The sequence below is a fragment of the Vulpes lagopus genome, chromosome 8 (assembly GCF_018345385.1).
Source record: "Vulpes lagopus strain Blue_001 chromosome 8, ASM1834538v1, whole genome shotgun sequence".
In the NCBI taxonomy this organism is placed as follows: domain Eukaryota; kingdom Metazoa; phylum Chordata; class Mammalia; order Carnivora; family Canidae; genus Vulpes; species Vulpes lagopus.
In genome coordinates, this window is record NC_054831.1 from 100,270,901 (window position 1) to 100,293,308 (window position 22,408).

A 22,408-nucleotide genomic window follows, 5' to 3' on the forward strand; every position below is an offset into this window, starting at 1 on the left:
TTAAAATTAAAGAACAAATGACAAATTAGCAAAGGTATTTGCAATTTATGTGATGAGTATAAGTTTATATTTTTAATATAGTAAAAGTTCTCGCAAATCCTTAAGGAAAGGATGAATATCACATTCTTTTCAATGGGCAAAGGATGCACACACCTATCACAGAAGAAATACAGATAGCCAAAAACATGGGGAAAAGGAGAAAACAAAAGCTATTAAAGCAAACTAACGCATTCTGCCAATGAGACTGTAAATTGATAAATCCTCTCTGGAGTGAAGTTAGACCATTTGTATGAAATACCTTAAAAATGTACAAATCTTTGTCCTAAGAATTCTACTTCTGGGAATATATCCTAAGCGTTAGTGAAGATTCTCTGTTACAAATGATAGAAATATCTTAAACAAAAACGGGGTATTTATTAGCATGGAAAGCTTATAGCGTAGAGCTAGGGCATGAGTAAATCAGCAAACTCAACCAGTGTCAGGAATCGCTCCTCTCTGTCTCCTGGCTCCGTCTTTCTCTCAACTGGCCTCATTCATAAGCCAGCTTCGCCTAGGGGGTGGCAAAGATGACCTTCAGAACCTCTAGGATTATGTTACGGTCAACCCAGTAGTTCCAGGAAAAGGTCTTGAACCAGTTTTGTTTGGCCTTTTCAAATTCAAATGCCCATGCCCTGATATAATCACTGGTTATTCCGGGCAGACCTATTCCATGTGTCCCCTTTCTGGGAAATGGACAGGGGGTGTCATCCCACTCCAACAACATGGACTCAGAGTGGTGAAGGGTCATTTCTGAAAGAAAAAGAATTATGCTACCAAAAGAAAGAATGTTGAACTAGCCTGTCCTCCCCAAAATTTCTACAAATAAGAAAATTGTTAGCAGCATTTTGTTTATAAAGGTGAAAATTTGAACAAGCCTAAGAATCTTACAACACAGGGTTGTCTGTAAATTATCTGTAGGATCAAATACTAGACAGTTTTGTGGGGTTTTTTAGATTTCATTTATTTATTTGAGAAAGAGAGCTCGTGGACACATGAGCAGAGAGGAGGGGCAGAAGGAAAAGAAGAAACAGACAACCCGCTGAGCAGGGAGCCTGATGTGGGGCTTGATCCCAGGACCCTGAGATCACTACTTGAGCCAAAGGCAAACACTTAACCAACATCTGATTCTTTGAAATACATGTCTGCATACACATGTACACACAGAGGTGTGGGAAAAGTATAGGAGGTCATGTGCCTGTATGTTCACAGTAGTTATTGATGAGCTATGGCATCACAGATCATTTTCTTTTTTCTTTTTTCTTCTAAGGATTGTGTTACTTTGGACAAAGAAAAAACATAAAACCAGTGAATATATGTGAATTGTGCTATGAAAGTTATAAAAGCAAAATTTCTATCATTCTTTGATTCTGTAAACAGTTTCTACTCTTCGAATGGCTTGTAGTCTAGTATAGACTGGATATATTTTAAAATATACGTATAAGCTTCTAAAGTTAGGTGAGATCAAATAAGTTATGTGTGCATGATGGTGTACAGGGAAGCATCTGAAAAAGTCTACGCGGTGTAATAGATGTTATAAAAGGATAACTTTATATAAGCACAGTTTGTATGTAGCACACACAAAATAAATTCAGATAGTAAGTGTTGGACTTACTGGAATCTCGTTCTAATTATGTGAGGTAGCTAGGGTGCATATCACCATCTCCTCTTCACATGAAGAAACAGGCCTGAAAAGCAACGTGGCTTTCTTTTAGTAACATTTAGTGATTGAAGTACAACTCAAACCCAGGTCTTCAGCTGTGATGCACCATTTCATAGAAGTATCAGGGAAACTCCAAAGTAAGAGCAGATCCTGAAACCCAGGGCAGTCAGAGATTTTTAGGACGAAATGGGAATTACACTGGACTTTGAAAGGACAGGGGACACGGACCAGTGGGAAGAGGATGGTAGGACATTCCAGAGAAGTGACATGGAAAGAGTATGTTGCAGGCCATCTATGATGATACAGAGCAGGGTGTGGTCCTGTCAAAGAATCAAATGTGGCAAAACTTGAAAACTGTTTTGCCTTGCTAAAATTTTTCTTTAAAAACAAAAGGGCTGTTTTTGCTTTTCAAATGCTAATCTCCTTTTCAGTCTTCCCCCTCAAAAAAACCTTCCATCAGATCATTTAAGTTTCTTATCTAAAGCCCTATAGAATGATAAGCTTAAATTATAACCAGAAGTAATTTAGTTGGGTTTCTTAGGAATTCTAATTTAACAGAGAAATGAGAAGCTGTCAACACAATATGCTAAAGACAAATTATGTGGATGACAAAGTTTCCCAAAGAATGGCAAGGCCTTTCAGCCCAAGTAGAGGGAGGCTGTCTGAGGACAGTACATGTGGTTCCCCCCACCCTTCATCCCTCAAAGACCAAGAGTACAAAAGACAAATGCTAATCATTAGACAATTTAAGTGGCCAATTGAGGAAGAGAAGTGTTGGATTTTCATAGCATGAAGTTAGTAGTGGTGGAAATACTTTGTTTTAGCCTTTCCTATGCTCTTGTGGAGTTTGAGAGTTATTAACCTAGAAAACTCAAGGGTTTATAAACATAATGGCTAAATAATTTGGAATTATACATTAATACTATCAGGGAGAGGGGCATATGGGCGGCTCAGCAGTTGAGCATCTGCCTTTGGCTCAGGGCGTGATCCCAGAGTCCTGGAATCGAGTGTCACATCAGGCTCAGTCCCACATCAGGCTCACTTGGGGGAGCCTGCTTCTCCCTCTGCCTGTGTCTCTGCCTCTCTCCGTGTCTCTCATGAATAAATAGGTAAAATCTTTAAAAAAAAAAAAAAATTATCAGGGAGAATGATGAACAAAACCAGAATTCTAGCCAAATATTTTTGAAGTGACTGGTAACCCAGAAACATTTATTTATTCATCAAAAATACATTGAGGGTATTTTTCTTGCCAAGCATTGGTGACTGGTGCTGGTATAAAGGCAAGTAAAACAGAGCCAACTAGAGTCTAGTGAGGGAGCCTAAACTAGAGAGATGTGCAGAAGAGGGCCTAACACCACTGGAAGAAGAGGACAGTCCAGGAGAGGAATCAGGGACTGGCTCCCACAGGGGATGACACCTCAGCCAGCACAAGGGAGGAAGTGTATCACCGTAGAGAGCTAGTAAGCAGGCAGGAGAAAGCAGTTTTTGTTCAGGAAACCGCAAGTAATTCGGGATGTCTGGAGTATAATTGTGATCAGAGAAGGTGACACAGGAACTTGGAAGCAAAAGCCAAATTATAGAGAGGCCACATAAGAAATTTGGGTTTCATTCTATAGACAGTGGGGAGCACTGAAGGATTTAAAACAGAAGAGTTCTCATGGCTAGATTTGCATCTTTGAAAAAAATATATAAATAACAGAAAAGACCTGGCTATCATCATCAACCACAAGGCACTCCTTAGCAATTAGATGCCTGACAGGAGACTGCCAGAGATCTACCCTTACAAAGTCAGGCCCTGGGCCCTTGGCTCTCCCACCCTGGGAACCTCCAGCTGAACAGGGTGTCCCAACCTAGCATCCTCATTTTAGGAAGTAAAAGAAGAAACGGAGACTGAGATCCTAGTGAGCAGTGATTAGAGGCAATAATGGGATAAAAATTTACAATGGAAATTAATTACTTTTTTTTTTTTTTTAAACAAGTGTTCATCTAAAAGAGAGGTACCTTTTCCCAAACAGCCTCCCACACTGCTCAGGACATTTAGAACTTCTCTGGGAATAGTTTTAAAGGCCAGCCTGGGAGACATGCTTGTCTCTTTATAGTTGCATTTTTAAAAATTTTTTATTCTAAAATGAATACTACCCAATCTGATTTTTTTATCCTGCTTACTCGGCTTAACACTGAATTAACTTTTTATTTATTCCTAAAGTCAAATCCATCTTCACGTTGGGAAAATTTCTTACCTCTGAAGACATTCAGTAGAGCCCCTCATCAACTGCTTACCAGCTACAAGTTTCTTGACCATGAGTCTCACAAGTTGCCTGCACAGTGGGGATGATGACATCTTTCCTGCCTGCCCCATACAGTTACTACTCTGAAGATCATAGCAGACACCACGGGAAAGCTTTTTGTAGAGTTGTGTCAGTGGATGCTCTTGTTGTCACCTCACACTTTGCAGGCAATTCCAAAATGTGCACTTGTTCTGGTGTCTTTGTGTTCATCTCCCTAACAGACTGTTCACCTTAGGATGGCAGGGTCTGGGTCATATTTGGTTTTGTGTCCCTGGGGTCTGACACAGGCAGGGTCTCACACATAAAAAAATCCTCAGATATTTTCTGAGTGAATAACTGAATCTAGTTTCTTGCCTTATCTTCAAAGCACATATAATAAAAGGATAATACACTTGAAATTATTCAGTTAATGGACACAGAGGCCACTTAGGCTTCTTCAAGTATGTGAGTGGTTTGTCATTAGGAACTTGCTGTTCATCTCGGAAGGAGCCAGAACAAATGGCTCATGAAATAAATCAATGTGGAAATGTAAAGGTTCTTAAACTTTAGTTCTGTGGTCTTAACTTTGGCTGTATTTTTAAATCACCAAGAAAAAATTTTGTTGCCAGTACTGGGGCCCCAACCCAGCACAATTAAATCCATACCTCCGGAGGTAGAAGCCTAGCATAGTTCTTAAAGCTACCCAAGTGATTCTAATGTGCAGCCTGTGTCTGGTGCAGGGCTCTAGGATCAGTCTGTGAGAAACTGCTTAAAATATATATATCTATTAAGGGACACCTGCTTGGTTCCCTCGAGGTCGTGAGTTCAAGCCCATGTTGCACACAGAGTTTACTTAATAAAAAAATTAAAAAAGAAAAAAAACACAGCCTATCTAGTTTTACATTAGGAACCACAGTCAGTGGAAAAGAACACAAGGCACCGTCCCACCGCAGTCTATGAGGAGTGACAACTAGCCGCTAAGTGACAGGGGCACAGTGGCAAACAGCAGTCGGTATGTGCTGAGCTATGAGAGGTCATGAAAGAAGGGGGGGCTTGTGCTGAGCCTGAGACTTCCTACAGAGCTATTAGACATTTTTAAGTTTATCACAGAAATAAAAGATATTCCCTGCCCACAAAAGGAGACCAAGTACTAGTTTAGCAAACCTGAAAGCACCAGACAGCAGGGCTGGCCAGTACAAAGGACCTGGAGGCTTTGCCTTACAACACAAATCACCACTCTCAGCAGTGGGAATACAGCTGTGAACAAGATTCAAACCGTCTGGAATAACTGACAGTCTGTTCACAATTAAGTAAACAGCCAGTTTCAAAAGGGTAATTGATGAAAGAAACAAAATAAGGTTGGTGAGATAGGAAGATGCAGTTGCTAAGAGTTTTAAGGGTCCGGCTAAGGTAGTTCAGTCTAATCCAGCAGTCAATCATTTCTGGTCAAAGAAATGTCTAAGAAAGATCACTTAAGGGACACCTGGCTGGCTCAGTCAATAGAGCCTGTGACTCTCGATCTCCGGGTTGTAAGTTCAAGCCCCATGTTGGGTGTGGAGTCTACCTAATTAAAAAAAATAAATAAAATTTAAGATTATTTTAGAACCTTTGGAGGATTAGAAGAAGGAGAAATAGTACACATGTAGAACAGAACACCTACAAAAATCTAAGGTGGGGTGGTAAGTTCCTAAATTGGAGAGAATTGGGAAGGAGTGGTCTATAGAATTTCCAAAGGAAAAAAAAGAAAGAAAGAAAGAAAGAAAGAAAGAAAAAAGAATTTCCAAAGAAAAAGATGGCTGTTTACATTAAATAAGCATAAATAATCTTACTGCATTTTAGAAACAAATTATTAATACTGGAATTCTGTATTGTACTATTTACTGTATGTTTGAGAATGAGTACCTCTCCTGTTTTCTATTAATATTATTTGTTGTTTCTTAATCTATTTCATGATTGTGGGAGAACTTTAAAAACTCAATGTCAAATGAGTGAGTTTAGTCAAGGTCCAGGTCCTTTTTAAAGAATCAGTTGTTTGCTTTCATTTATAATCTCATACAATCCCATTTGAAAAAAAAAAAAAACTTTATTCTACCAAATAACCTCTATGAAAATGGCAAGCCTCCATATTTCTGTAACACACTAAAGTCAATGTTACTGGAGAATGGGAGCTTATGTAAATTTTTTTACTAATCAGAACTAAATTTTTTTACCTTCAAGTGAACAAGTCCTAAGATGGTCACATGTAAATGATCAGTGTGCAATTAATTCCAAAAAATTAACTGCTCTTGTTGGGCCAGTTCCATGACCAGACACAGAGTGAATAGTATTGAGTTATTGGGACGTACAAAACTGTAAATGACCAGACCCTTATGTACTTGAGTTAAGGCTGTAGTATAAGTCTGCATGTGTATTCTCACAGGAGACTGTAAAATGTGGGCATGCTTTCAATTCGTGCAGTCTGTGATTTATGGAGGCGCATAGGTCAGGAGTTTATTATGCTGAAAATCATAATAACTGTTTTGTTTTGCTGTTTAAAATGAAGTGACCAAAGCATGTTGAAAGATAAATGGGTGAACCATTTTGATTATGCTTTTATTTCTATTAAAGATTAAATATTATTGCTGAGTAACCAGCCATGCTAAGTATTATGATATTAAAGCTGAAGTAGTGTGTAAGCTGATAGCCCCTTCTTTCCTCTGGGTTTAGGTTTGTTATTAATCAAAATGTTGGACTTGTTTAGTGCAGTGGTGTATGAAACAAACAGTTGAAAAAGACAGCTACTTTAATTTACAGCTTTCTGTTTTTTTTCAAATTTGTAGGAAAATCTGTTTCTCTTTGTGGACTTTGTGCTGTTGTTCACATGTCTAAGTTCATTTCTTATACCGGAGCTAAATCCAATAGTTGCAAGATTCTCTCATGGGAGAGAAAGGAAGAAGGTGCCTATAAGGTTTTAATTGACAAGGTCTGGTAAAGTCATTTTTGAAATGTGGACAGTCCCTAATAGAAATGGATATTACAAAAAAAAAAAATCCATCTGCATTTTTGGAAAGAGCAATAATTTTTGAAATAGAAAAATGTGTATATAGAAAGCTATTAATAAGTTAACTAAAGACAGTGGTTTTGTTTTTTACTATCAGTACAGGAGTATTAAATAAAATTGTTTTAAAGGGCATGTTTCAGGTACTTCCTGGTTTCAAGCTACTTACCTGGGTTAGGTATCTGCACAAAAATCATTTATTTGCTAAGCACTTACTGAAATGCAGTGCAAGGTCTGTACTCCCCACGATGTGTGGTAAAGGACCTTTAAAAGGACATCCTGCCATCCTTCTAAACTTGTTCCTCAAGAGTAGAAATACAATTCCTAAAAAGTATACTTTGTAGGAAATGCAGGACAGATTATCAGAAGTGTCGAAGAAAAAGACCACCTCTTGTTTACCTGAAACAAAAGGTTTAATTTATTAAGTAAGGAAGAGTTATGCTTTTAGGCACAGTCTCTGAGCAAAGTGGGTTGCAAATCTTACACAGAGTTTTGGGGTCAGGGATTATTAGGGGTTATCAGCCTCAGAAGCCCCATTATGCACCAGAGGCTCTCAGTGATTGGCCAGCTTTCAGAAATGTTTACTCGACAGTCCACCACTGATTGACCAACTGTCAAAAGCATAAGGCCGGCACTGATTAGTTGGCTTTCAGAGGTGTGTTTACTGAACTGAGTTGTCACTGATCCTTTAGGCCTAGGCAAATCATCATTAATTGATTAAATCCAGTTTGAGTACGTTTCAAACCAGTTCTAGTAGTCCCTGGTTACCATGAATGTAGAACAATCCGCCTTTTTCTAGGAGTTGGGATTATTTTATTTTCAGAAGCTAACACTGCAGGAAATTCAAAGTGTAAGAAAGTCACACTTGAGGAATCTATTTAAATAAGCAACGATCCTATGTTGTACTCCCTTGAATACCCTACATCCTCCTCCCACAAAGAATCTACAAATTTATCCTACTAAATTGCATGATTATCCATAATAAAATTGGTGCTATTTATTCTGTTATCATAAGCTTAATTCAGAGCTCTTTTTTCCATTTCTTCCATTAAATATATCTGATCATTTTCAAAGAAGATAGAAACAATTTAAAGTGGAAATTTAGGAAGCAAAGGCCTCAATATCACCATTCTTGAAATTACCTGTCCAGCATGGTTTTTCCACTGTCATTGCTATGGTAAGGAGGTAACTATACTTACTGATTTTCTTTTTCTGTTGTTTTGCTTCTATATTTCTTTCCTTCTTTGTTCCTCCCTTTCCTTTTCCCCTTCTTTCCTTTTTTCCTTCTTTCCTTCTTTCTTTCCTTCCCTCCCTCCCTCCCTTCCTTTTGGATATAGTTGCCATACAATGTTACATTAGATTTAGGTGTACAACATAGTGATTCAAGTATCTATACCTTACACTATGCTCACCACAAGTGTGGCTGCCATCTGTCATCATGCAACACTATTACAATATTGACTATATTCCTTATGCTGTGCCTTTTATTTCCATGACCTATTCATTCCATAAGTGGAAGCCTGTACAACCCATTCCCCTTTACCCATGTGGCCCATCCTCCCACCCCTACCCCCTCTGGGCAACGGTAAGTTTGTTCTCTGTATTTATAGGTCTGATTCTGTTTATTGATTTGTTTTGTTTTTTTAGATTCTACATCTAAGTGAAATAATACGGTATTTGTCATTGACTTATTTCAGTAAACATAACACCCTCTAGGTCCACCCGTATTGTAAATGGCAAGATCTCATATGATGCCTTTTTCTAAATAAAGATACTCACTCAAGCAAAAGAAGTGTAAGGATTCAGCAGTTCTTACAGGTGATATGGCATGTTCATATTGAACATTAGTTATTGAAATTAGTTATGAAATTTAATGCAAATTACATATTAGTTATATAGAAATAAAGTACAAAAAGTATAGAAAATAAAGATAATAATAAAGTATAGAAATGTGAATGTGATTTACTTCATTTAGTAAGTTAAAGTAGACTCTAAGTCATCCATATAATAATATCACTTGTACTAACTGCATCCCAGCAAGCTTTTCTGGGATAGAAGGGATGGGAATGGTAGTTAAGGCTCAACTTGCTAGCCCTTGAGAACAGTAGCTACTGAACCCCTAGTAACTTCAGTATCATTAATACTATAACATTTTATTTGTCACCAAAATGTTTTCTTCAAAATCTGAATATATCTGTGAGAGTTTTTCACATAAGTAAGCTTCACTCAGCATTTCTGCTACTGCAAGGAAAAGGGGTGGCAGACTTGTACTGGTACCTACTGCCCAAATCCCTGCTTATTCAGGGAAAAAGAAATTAATGTAATATTTGGGTTTCATGTGAAAGTTACAGCGGGTGTATGGGGAGTGTTAATCCTATAGGCAATTTAGCCCTATCAGCTGTGATAAAAGTGTTGGGTATGCCCACTTTAAAAGTGCTTAAATAACAAGTGGGAAAAGCTTTAGTAGTTTTGTTTATATATCAAAACTGACTTTTCTCTTTCCAAATTCATTCAGTTGCTCTGAAATCTGGTCTTTGACTTCCCCATTTATTTCTGACACCTCCTAATGGGGGCAGAGCTAATCACTTACATATTTCCCTGCTGCTAAGGATAGCCAGCTTATGACCACTTAGGACTCAAGCACATGTTGATACCTTAAGACCAGTAAGCATTTGATAAAGTGGGAAAAGCAGGATGGTTAAATTTGTTGTAATCAACAGTAAGAGGAGGAAATTAGTCCATGGAGCTATGCCAAAGCTTAGTTTCCTTTTGCACAAAAAAAAAATCATTTTTTGTTTTTAACCCTGCAGCTCCCCTGAAAAGGCAGTCATAACATCATTTGAACAAGAATTTTCTTAACACATTCCTGAGTCTTGACCCCTTTAACTACTGAAAACAAAAAGATCAGATAGGGCTGGTTTATTGTCAGGAGTTGTGCTCTGCCGCCCTGCCCTCTCTGGCTAAGTGAGCGTGCCCTTTATTTAAAGGAAGCTGGCAAAATGTTCTCTGAGTTTAGGTGAAGGAACATTCTGGTACAATTCCTTTAACCTCCCATCAGGAAAGGACCTTCAAGTGAAGACTGAGGCAAAGAGACTCTTTACTAAAAAATACAAACCAACAGAACAAACTCCAGACACATTTTTCAAATTTAAGTGTCTTCTGAGGTGTTTCCATGCGGTGTAAGCACCAATAAGCAACAAGCGCATGTTGGTGTCCTGTACCCTATGGTGCATTATGCCAAGGACAGTATAGTATAAAACGTCTACTTTCTGTTCTGCCAAAATCACTGAACCATCCATCTCTCCCCTCTTCAGGATGTCACATGTACTTCAGTTTGAGGATAAAAGCAGAAAAGTGAAGGACGCAAGCATGCAAGATTCAGACACATTTGAAATCTATGATCCTCGGAATCCAGTGAATAAGAGAAGACGAGAAGAAAGCAAAAAGCTGATGAGAGAGAAAAAAGAGAGAAGATAAAATTACAGTATTGTTAACTAGAGCTAGCTAGAAACGTGCCTGCAACAAATGGCCTTGTAACAGCCATTGTTCCCAACAGCATCACTTAAGGGTGTTAAAAGAAGTATTTCCGAACCTGTTGTCTGGTTTTAAAAAAACAATTATCTTCTTGTATAAATTGTGGAATGATTTTGGTTACTGGTACATGCTTCCCACCCCCCCCCCTTTGACCTTTTATATTGCTAAATCTGAAAAAAGAGAACTTTCCTGCCAGTTTACATGTTTGTTAACTATTTGTAGACTGTGCCAACCCGTGTGTGTCTTTTTATCTTAAAATATGTGAAGGCTTTGTTAAGATTTTTTTATAAGAAGTCCTTGCTAGAAAGAATATTTAAGGGAAAGCTCCCCGGCATTCTGTTACCACAGTACTAAATTTGGAATATAATTTTTAAAAAAAATTACATAATGTAAAGATTGATTTTGTTGTTGTGTTTTGGATATAAGCATCTAAAACTAGCCAAATCATTCCGACTCCATAGCGCCAGGCCTTAAAGCTGGAGGGATCCCAAGGGGATATTCTCACCTGCATCTAAGCCAATGCCTGGGTTTGATGTAATCAAAACACTGAGATACTAAGTAACAGCAGCCAAGCTTCTGCACACCCTGGCCCGACACTGGCCACCTTGGCTTGACACTGGGCCACCTGTCCACGCCTCTGCCCTTCTCAGCACAGCAAGAGCAGGAGCTCACTTAGGGGTCCCATTCTAGCAACAGAATTCATCGGTTTAGCCTTTGATGATGACCACTCATACTGGTTATTTAGTATATGTTATCTATATTCCACTCAGTCTTTCTAGAATCTGAATCCTCACAGTATACCACAGGCTGACTTTCAGTTACCTCTTCTCAGATAAGGTCTCATGGACTTTCTTTTTCCCGATATAAGTAATCCAGTAGACTCTCTCTCTCTAGAGCACTTGCTCTCAAAATGTGGTCCCGGTTACTACACTGCAGCAGCAGCAGTATCACTTGGAGCCCCGTTGGAAATGCCCACTCTTGCCACGCTCCCCACCACTACCACTGCCCCACTTCAGACTACGGAATCTGAAACTTCGAACCCAGAGGGTGTGTGACACAGATGCTGGCTTCGCTGCTGATGATTCAGTCTTTGGAGCATGGCAATATCTAGAGAAGTTAAAGACATGCATATCCAGTTATCCAAAAATTCTAATCCTCGGTCTGTCCCCTAAAGAAATCCCCACACATTCCTCAAGGAGGCCTGCACTAAATATACACCGAAGCATCAACATAAGAATGTATAACAACTAAATTACTGTGTATCAGAACTATGGAATACTGTATAGTGATGACCAATAAACAAGAGTGTTAGCTTACCTTAAAAATAATGTGGATAAAAGGGAACGATCTATCTAATAATTCAAAACATGCAACACAGGGACGCTTGGGTGGCTCAGCAGTTGAGCATCTGCCTCCAGCTCAGGGCATGATCCCGGATTCCCCAGATCGAGTCCCACATCGGGCTCCTCCTACAGGGAGCCTGCTTCTCCCTCTGCCGGTGTCTCTGCCTCTCTCTCTGACATGAATAAATAAAATCTTAAAAACAAAACAAAAAACCATGCAACACAGCATTCAGTTTTGTATGGATGTACACATGTAGCAAAAGTATAAAAACATGTATGAAAATAGTAATTACCTCTAAGGAGGCAACAATAACATGGGCTTCAATTGTGTTTGTAATGGTTCATTTCTCAAGGAAGATGCTGGGGACTCAGTCCTCATTATATTATTGCCTCTATAGTCTAGTAGGCCTTAAATATTTCGTATTTTTTTCCTTTATGATCACATCCAGAACCTGAGGTGAGAAGACAGAGGACGACTCCCAATACTAACAAGAACACTTTCTTTTTGTTTCAGAAGTAGAAGAAAGTTTCTTCAAAGAGGAGGAGGGGGGATAAGATAGGGGTGTTCTGAGGAAGTACCAACCCACTCCAAAGCAGAGCGATTAGACACAAACCCACCAAAACATAGGCCGGTGTTTAGAAGTGTGCCCTGCCTTCCCCTCACCACAGAGTTGTGATATCAGTTGTTTTACAGATGGTCACAAAGCAAAATTATGTTTTCCAAACTCACAAAGTTTCTGTTGGTTATTGTGAAATAGATCAGCACTGGATTTGTTTGTATCGAAGAATCCTAAAGGGGTTCTGTTTCTCCCTGAATGTGTCCATCTTTAAGAACAGAGGGGGCCACAGGCCTCCAGAGCACATGCCAGAAGGATAATATTTTAGATTCAGAAAGATAACTGCATGATAACATTAAACCCTCAGGTTAGTCAAATGCTCCTTATCCTGCTTTCACCACAAGGAGTAGAAAAATCTGAAATTTTACAGAGATTTGAATCCCATCCAAAAATTTCACCATGATAATAAAATTCACTTTGAACTTGACTACATAACAGCAATAACAATTTTTAAAGCTTAATAATATAGTTAAATATGGTATTAAATGTGCTTATAGTAAAGTCTTTGGCATGCCTCAAGAATGTGTTTGGGCCAAAAATAAATAAATGAATAAATCAGAGACAAAAAAACAAAAACCATGTAAGAAAATTGAGCTTTATAGTTCACTCTGATTTTATATTTATTTGAGTTTACTTTTCTTGCTGTGTCTTGCTGTAGGGATGTTACCCTGAAACAGTTCATGGTCTATCACAAGCCTGGACCTTCTGAAGATCAAAGAGAAAAGCAACTCCTGGCAATTTTTTTCTCATTTTCTGACTAGCCATTTTTTCACTTTGATTACATCGGTTGGCAAGGTGGACGTTAACACCAACCCTAGACCTCTCCTTTCTTAATAGGTTATTGAAGTAAATGCAGCATTTTTAGTGGCGTAATATCAAAACACACCTTGTCACATGCCTCAGCTTTGTTATATGCTCTGAAGCCACCCAGCAATACATCTCCTGCAGTTAAAAATGGGGACACCATAGAACAAGGTCACTAAAACGTGTGAGATGAGTGGTTTGCTGCTGTTGTTTTTAGAACAAGTTCAATAAGCTACGGTGTCCTTATCAAACTGTCACTACCAAGTTTCTTGATAGGATCTGACGTGTGAGGTACATAAACCTGTTCTGTTGTATCAGTATGGCCTGGATGGAAAAGGTTAGATGAATGCAGACTACTGCCCAAACATGCTGTTTAATCTTGGTGATAACAAGAAAGAAAAAAAAAAAATAGAGGTGTGAAGTGAGTCACGATTGAGGGTTGTATCAGTACGAGCAATTTGTATGTACGGGGTGTAGAGAAGTTGAGAGGGGTTACATTCTTTAACACTGTCATTCACAAAAAGAAAAAAAAAAAGTCTGGTAGCTTCTCTATGGCTTTGACTCCATTCCAGTGACTTTATACAGTTTATCAGGTGGTACTACTCCTACTTACTAGAAAGCAGGAAGCTTTCCTGCCACACATACATAGTTTATCTTCTTTTACTTCTTAATGAAAAGAAGTGAAACAGACGCCATATTGTAGAGAAATCTTCTCAAATAAGAATTTGATGAGATTTTAATTGCAAAAGAAAGAATTAAACACCACATCTTACAAAGGTGGGTTTTAGAAGTCCTTGTTTACAGAAAGAATACTCATTTATTCCCCCCAAGCCCCCCTCACCAAAACCATACAAGGAATATCTTTGTTACAGGTGCTAAGGGTTTCGTTAATCCCTGTGCAGTTATTTTCAGTGGTGTGCTGGTAAACTGGCTCCCTAAAAAAAATGGAAAGAAAAATTTTTTTAAAAAGCCCTGATTTGTAGCATTTGCAGATTTCCATGGTGTAAATACCACGGCTGACTTCAAGCCACCAAAGGAAACCCCAATATACAACTGGTGATTTTTCCCATTCTGTTTTTACCGCGAGCTAAAAGCTCATATAGAAACTCTTGCACGGGCACTAAAGAACTCACAAAAGCTTTTAAACTTTTTCCAAGATCACAATCTTCATGTGTATTTCTTTTTTATGTGAGTATTTCACAAAATTTGGTCAAGTTCTAAGTTCTAGTAACATCTGCATCCTATGTTTTGATGACTAGTGTGTATCTTTAGATTCTCTTTCAACAAAGTTTTCCAAAGCCACTTGGCTCACATTTATTTTTCCCTCTGCCTGTCATTTTTGCCTCAGTCATATGTCCAACTCAAGAAGCAACTACATCTCGCAAAAAAAAAAAAAAAAAAAAAAAAAAGGAGGGAGGAAGAAAAGAAATGTAATTATAGTTCTTTGAGTTATTTCCTATAAGTGATAACATACCAATTCATTTAATTTTTTTAAAGGTTATTTTGGGTTAGGAATAGAGAATCCTACCTGGAGAGAAAAGAAGACTGGCTTCTAATTAAAATGCAGACAGGAATCTGGTCTCTCTCCACATCTGCTGGGAATTATTCCTTTAAGGTTAGATCATGGTATTAATTCATGTTACTTGTTCAGAAAAAAAAAAAAAATTCTAGGGGCTTTCTTCTCAGCACCAGTCACAAGGTATTCTGGGTCTTTTAGAAAATTATAGTCTCTCATCTTCATGATGCCAAAAATGATACCTGCTGAAGTTCTGTTTTAATAATTAAAATAGTTTTCAGAGCAGGAAACTCTTAAGTGACTTTCCCACTTATTTTCTAGAGTTAGCCTAGTTGGAGCTTCACTATCCTATTCAAATGTTTTAATGACAATATATTTGAAATGAAGGGTATCTTGTATAGAAAATAAATGACTGGGATCCCTGGGTGGCGCAGGGGTTTAGTGCCTGCCTCTGGCCCAGGGCGTGATCCTGAAGACCCAGGATTGAATCCCACGTCGGGCTCTCGGTGCATGGAGCCTGCTTCTCCCTCTGCCTATGTCTCTGCCTCTCTCTCTCTCTCTGTGACTATCATAAATAAATTTAAAAAAAAAAAAAAGAAAAAGAAAATAAATGACTAAAGTAGAATATATTTTATGGTTAGTTCTCAACAGTTATGAGTGAGAGTAAACATTTGTGAGTTTACTCATTTTTGGATGTGTACAAATTGTTCTTTAATTTGTAATTTTTGAGGATCCCTGGATGACTCAGCAGTTTAGCGCCTGCCTTTGGTCCAGGGTGTGATCCTGGAGTCCTGGGATCGGGCTCCCTGCATGGAGCCTGCATCTCCCTCTGCCTGTGTTTCTGCCTCTCTGTGTCTCTCATGAAGAAATAAATAAAATATTTAAATAAATAAATAAATAAAACGTCAGTTTTGAGGAGATATTCTATTTAGGGTAAGAGGAATAGGATCATTTTATCTCTGTCCTAAAGTTATTACTGTAAATGAGTAGACTGATTAAGAATGGATACTATCTCGCGAGCAACTAAAGAATTCAACAAGTGATTTTTTTTTTTAATTTTTATTTATTTATGATAGTCACAGAGAGAGAGAGAGAGGCAGAGACACAGGCAGAGGGAGATGCAGGCTCCATGCACTACTGGGAGCCCGACATGGGATTCGATCCCGGGTCTCCAGGATCACACCCTGGGCCAAAGGCAGGCGCTAAACCGCTGCGCCACCCAGGGATCCCCAACAAGTGATTTTTTAATTAACTTAGACAAGTTATACATGATAGTATTGAGGCCCAAGTCCATTTCAGAGTGAAGTTTCACATTTCATTGAATGGACTTTATGTCCCATCAATGGCATGTCCAAAACTAAACTCTCCTCTGCACTTCCTAGTCCTGTCTTCACCAGTCCTGCTTCATCCACACTGTTGCCCATCTCTGCATTGGCGACGCCATCGTTCCAGGTGCTCAGGCTAGATATTTGGACTCCTGTCTTTACATCACACCCCACATCATTCTGTTATGATATTCTGTTGGCTGTACCTTCAAACTATATGCAGAAGTGCACCATTATTTACCACTTCCCACTGTGACCACCCTGTCAAGGGACCGTCAACTTGTACGTGGACCACAATAAGAGCACTATAGCGAGTCTCCCTGCTTCGCACTTGTTTTGCTTTAATTTATTATTAACATAGCAGCCAAGGGAAACTTCTTAAAACAGAAGTCACAAAAAAATAAAAAATAAAAAATAAAAAACAGAAGTCACATAGTTACACTCCTGTGTTCAAAACCCTTCAGAAGTTCCCTCAGAGAACTTTCCTCGACATCTTAAAAGCCATCTACGAAAAGCCCACAGCAAATATCATTCTCAATGGGGAAGCACTGGGAGCCTTTCCCCTAAGATCAGGAACAAGACAGGGATGTCCACTCTCACCACTGCTGTTCAACATAGTTCTGGAAGTCCTCGCCTCAGCAGACAACAAAAAGACATTAAAGGCATTCAAATTGGCAAAGAAGAAGTCAAACTCTCCCTCTTCGCCGATGACATGATACTCTACATAGAAAACCCAAAAGCCTCCACCCCAAGATTGCTAGAACTCATACAGCAATTTGGTAGCGTGGCAGGATACAAAATCAATGCCCAGAAATCAATGGCATTTCTATACAATAACAATGAGACTGAAGAAAGAGAAATTAAGGAGTCAATCCCATTTACAATTGCACCCAAAAGCATAAGATACCTAGGAATAAACCTAACCAAAGAGGTAAAAGATCTATACCCTAAAAACTATAGAACACTTCTGAAAGAAATTGAGGAAGACACAAAGAGATGGAAAAATATTCCATGCTCATGGATTGGCAGAATTAATATTGTAAAAATGTCAATGTTACCCAGGGCAATTTATACGTTTAATGCAATCCCTATCAAAATACCATGGACTTTCTTCAGAGAGTTAGAACAAATTATTTTAAGATTTGTGTGGAATCAGAAAAGACCCCGAAGAGCCAGGGGAATTTTAAAAAAGAAAACCATAGCTGGGGGCATCACAATGCCAGATTTCAGGTTGTACTACAAAGCTGTGGTCATCAGGACAGTGTGGTACTGGCACAAAAACAGACACATAGATCAATGGAACAGAATAGAGAACCCAGAAGTGGACCCTGAAATGTACGGTCATCTAATATTCGATAAAGGAGGAAAGACTATCCATTGGAAGAAAGACAGTCTCTTCAATAAATGGTGCTGGGAAAATTGGACATCCACATGCAGAAGAATGAAACTGGACCGCTCTCTTTCACCATACACAAAGATAAACTCAAAATGGATGAGAGATCTAAATGTGAGACAAGATTCCATCAAAATCCTAGAGGAGAACACAGGCAACACCCTTTTTGAACTTGGCCACAGTAACTTCTTGCAAGATACATCCAGGAAGGCAAAAGAAACAAAAGCAAAAATGAACTATTGGGACTTCATCAAGATAAGAAGCTTTTGCACAGCAAAGGATACAGTCAACAAAACTAAAAGACAACCTACAGAATGGGAGAAGATATTTGCAAATGACATATCAGATAAAGGGCTAGTTTCCAAAATCTATAAAGAACTTATTAAACTCAACACCAAAGAAACAAACAATCCAATCATGAAATGGGCAAAAGACATGAAGAGAAATCTCACAGAGGAAGACATAGACATGGCCAACATGCACATGAGAAAATGCTCTGCATCACTTGCCATCAGGGAAATACAAATCAAAACCACAATGAGATCCCACCTCACACCAGTGAGAATGGGGAACATTAACAAGGCAGGAAACAACAAATGTTGGAGAGGATGCGGAGAAAAGGGAACCCTCTTACACTGTTGGTGGGAATGTGAACTGGTGCAGCCACTCTGGAAAACTGTGTGGAGGTTCCTCAAAGAGTTAAAAATAGACCTGCCCTACGACCCAGCAATTGCACTGTTGGGGATTTACCCCAAAGATTCAGATGCAATGAAACGTCGGGACACCTGCACCCCGATGTTTCTATCAGCAATGGCCACAATAGCCAAACTGTGGAAGGAGCCTCGGTGTCCATCGAAAGATGATGGATAAAGAAGATGTGGTTTATGTATACAATGGAATATTACTCAGCAATTAGAAACGACAAATACCCACCATTTGCTTCAACGTGGATGGAACTGGAGGGTATTATGCTGAGTGAAATAAGTCAATCGGAGAAGGACAAACAGTGTATGTTCTCATTCATTTGGGGAATATGAATAATAGTGAAAGGGAATATAAAGGAAGGGAGAAGAAATGTTGGGAAATACCAGGAAGGGAGACAGAACATAAAGACTCCTAACTCGGGGAAACGAACTAGGGGTGGTGGAAGGGGAGGAGGGCGGGTGTTGGAGGGGAATGGGTGACGGGCACTGAGGCGGACACTTGACGGGATGAGCACTGGGTGTTTTTCTGTATGTTGGTAAATTGAACACCAATAAAAATTAAGTAAAAAAAAAAAAAAGAAGTTCCCTCAGAACTTCCCCCAGAAGTGGGATTAAAAGCCCACACATTCACAATGGCTACAAGACTGACTGAGCCCTCTGCCTGAAACACTCTCCTCAGGATGTCCCAATGGCGAACTCCCTCAGCCCCGTCAAGTCTGCTTAAACGGACGACGCTCGTTCAGTGAGGCCGACAGTAACAGCTCTACTTTAAAACTGCAACCCACCTCTTCCCCAGGTGCTCATCTTTGTAAATCTCCACCTCCCGTTATATACAGTAATACTAGAAACACCTAAGCATTTTGTCTCATTAATGTATTTAACTCTTACAAACAACCCTATCAGCAGGGGCCCTTGTTATCATTTCACAGATGAGGAAACTGAGCCTTAGAGAGCTTTCTCTTTTTTTTTTCTTTTTTTAAATTTCAATTCAATTAATTAAGATAGAGTGTATCATTGGTTCCAGAGGGAGAGGTCAGTGATTCATCTGTCTTATACAACACCCGGGGCTCATTACACCCCCTGCCCTCCTTAACATCCATCACCCAGGTTCCCTATCCCCGTACTCCCCTCCTCTCCAGAAACCCTCAGTTTGTTTACTATGATTAAGAGTCTCTCATGGCAGGACGCCTGGGTGGCTCAGTGGTAGGCGCATCTGCCTTCGGCCCAGAGCGTGGTCCTGGGGCCCCGGGATCGAGTCCCGCATCAGGATCCCTGCATGGAGCCTGCTTGCATCTCCCTCTGCCTCTGCCTTTGTCACTGCCTCTCTTTCTGTGTGTCTCATGAACAAATAAATAAAATCTTAAAAAAAAAAAAAAAAGACTCTCTTATGGTCTCTCTGTCTGGTTTCATCTCGTTCTATTTTTTCCTCCTTAGAGAGGTTCTTTACTTATTATTTATCATCCAATTTCCTACCCCAGAGTGCCCTACATGAGTGCGAGAATTGTTGTAAGTTTACTTTACTATTGTTCCAGTGCCCAGAACCATGTCTAACAAATAGTAGACACTCAATAAATACCTATTGAATGAATAAATCAACCAGTACTTTTTAAAAAGTATCAAGACACCCGGGTGGCTCAGTGGTTGAGCATCTGCCTTCGGCTCAGGTCATGATCCTGAGGTCCTGGGATCGAATTTGAGATCGAGTTCCACATCAGGCTCCCCACAGGGAGCCTGCTTCTCCCTCTGCCTGTGTCTCTGCCTCTCTGTGTCTCTCATGAATAAATAAATAAAATCTTTAAAAATAATAAGCAAATAGTATCCAATATCCTGTTATTCCACATTTTATAATTTAATATCACTATCATTTCACAGAGTTAGAACACTTTTACACTAAAAATGAAGGATTCAACCTCAGTTCAGGCACAGCTCTAACATTTGAATAAATTCAGCTTTAGGAAAATCTTACTACATTATCTTTTTCTCATTTTAACATAAGATACTTTGTCACCGATGGGCATTGGCTCACAGACCAGTTTTGGGGAACCACTGCTCTGTAGGGAAACACATTTCTACCCATATTCCCTGAGTACCTGTTCTTTATAGAAAGCAATAATCTAATTCCCGAGACTAGAAAGAACTGAGGGCCAACATGTAAGTGCAGAAAGTAAGGCTATAAGGTTTCAGACCTGCAACTGGTTTAATGGGCAAATAATAGAACCTTCTAATATCTGTTTTCTTTGCTCTCACATGGGAACAATAACAGCTGCCTTTCCCGTCACAGTCAAAAGAAAGGATAGACAAGAAAACGGAGTTCTTACAAAGCTTATTAACAATAAGAGCAAAGATTTAATGGATAGTTTATGCCAAACCCTGTTGAAGGCATTTATCTGTAGTAACTCTTTCAATCTTTATAAACAACTCTAATTGAGCAGGCTCTATTATTATTTCCATTTTGTAAATGAGGAGGAGATCCGAGGCTTAGAGAAGTTCAATAATTTGTCTGGGTCACACGGTAGCAGGGGAGCTAGAACTCAAAGCTGACTCCCAGAGTTTTGCCCTCGATCACTAGGATACCGTGCCTCTCATTACACAGCAGATTGTTTGATGGCACACCTTACCCGTACCTATAGAGTTCATAATCTAGTGAGGCAAAGGGGGAAGACCACACCCAAAAATAAAATACAGAGCACAGTGATCTCCTGTGACATGAATCTTATGTGTAAAAATACTAGCATGAATCAAGATTTTAGTTTGGTGGCATTAAACTAGAACTGCTTCGTGGCAGAGGCAATTTTTACCATAATTCGGAAGGAAGGGAGAACATGGCATTGAGAAGACAGGTCGTGCTTCAGGTGGAGAGGACGCTGCGCAGACAAGCTATTAAGATAAATGTAGGAGACAGCAATGTGTCTGCATAATGCCAAAACATCTGGTCAATTCAGTTTAAAAAAAATCTCTATCGATATAGTGAATTTCTTCAGTCAATCCAGATGTTTGGCATCTTGTAGACAAAACATCCAGATGATTAACTGAAGATTTGACCGAGTTGACTGGATTAACCAGATGTTACAGCATCGTATAGACATGGTGTCAGGACGTTTGCTTGGCTGGAGTGGAGTCCAGCTGTAAAGGAGATAATGGCCCCGGCAATGAGAGGGGGCTTAGGAGCAGAGGACCTGGAGCTTAGATTTGATGCAACTGGGAGCTGCTGGAGGAGGAATGTGATGGAAAGGATGCTTCGGGAAGAGGATTCTAACAACTCTGAGAAATAAAAATTAAATAAATAAATAAATAAATAAATAAATAAATAAATAGTGAGAGGAAAAGTTGCAGACAGGAAAGAGGATGTTAGGAGAGTGCAGGTGTGTGTGAGGTAATTAGAGCCTGGACCAGAAGGAGGCTTGGGAAAGCTACAGGAAGGAGCAGATCTGAAAAACATTACAGAAAAAGAACAGGAAGTCATGATGGCTAGACAAGGGAGTGAAACCGCACATCACCCTCAGGTTGGAAGTGCTGAGGCCTGGGAAAGCAGCTGCCTTCAGCCTCACCACAGTAGGAAAGCAAGAGGGGATCCCCAAGAGACTCCTCCCTTCAACCTCTGATTCAGAGGCCACAGCCGGGCCCACAGGCAGAGGGAACTTGAACCACAAACACGTCTCTCATAGTCAGGGTCCTTCATCGTTCATGAGCCACCAACACTGATCTTCTTTCATGTCCAAATTCATAAAAGGATTGAGATTTTTATGGATTCAGTGTGACAGGTAGACACGATTTCAGTGAAAAGTCTAAAAGGATGGTATTTTAATGGCAGTTGCTCTTATCCGGCATGTAACGTAAACTTAAGATGCATACGGGTAGGAACAAATTAGATGACGTGAGATCATCAGAGCCTACACAGTACACTGACGTTAGGAAAGCCTGTTAGAAGGCACAAACTAATGGCTGAATCCGAGGAGTTACAATAGATTTTTTGAAGTCCTTAATTTATGAAACCTTGGAATGTTCAACGCTTGGTGTAGATGTTCTGCAGAGTTTTAAAAATTCCAAGGATCTTATTTGATAAGAATCAAGTTTATCTTTATAAGGAGATACAAATTCCAATCTGTTAGATTCAAACTATGCTAGTTGTATAATAGCGTGCTCATGTGTATTAAAAAAAATATTCTAAA

General features: G+C 39.3%; 1 protein-coding gene across 3 annotated transcripts in view; it reads left to right on the forward strand.

The window, feature by feature from the left end:
• CWC27 (CWC27 spliceosome associated cyclophilin) overlaps window positions 1-10,920 on the forward strand; it is a 184,957-nt gene extending 174,037 nt beyond the window's left edge. For 2 of the 3 annotated variants that reach the window (XM_041765647.1, XM_041765648.1), the window contains exon 14: window positions 10,318-10,920. In XM_041765647.1, the coding sequence (XP_041621581.1) occupies window positions 10,318-10,480 (163 nt within the window). In that variant the 3' untranslated portion in view covers window positions 10,481-10,920. The remainder of the gene's footprint in view (window positions 1-10,317) is intronic. The other variant, XM_041765649.1, reaches the window with a different exon arrangement.
• Window positions 10,921-22,408: the final 11,488 nt, after the last annotated feature.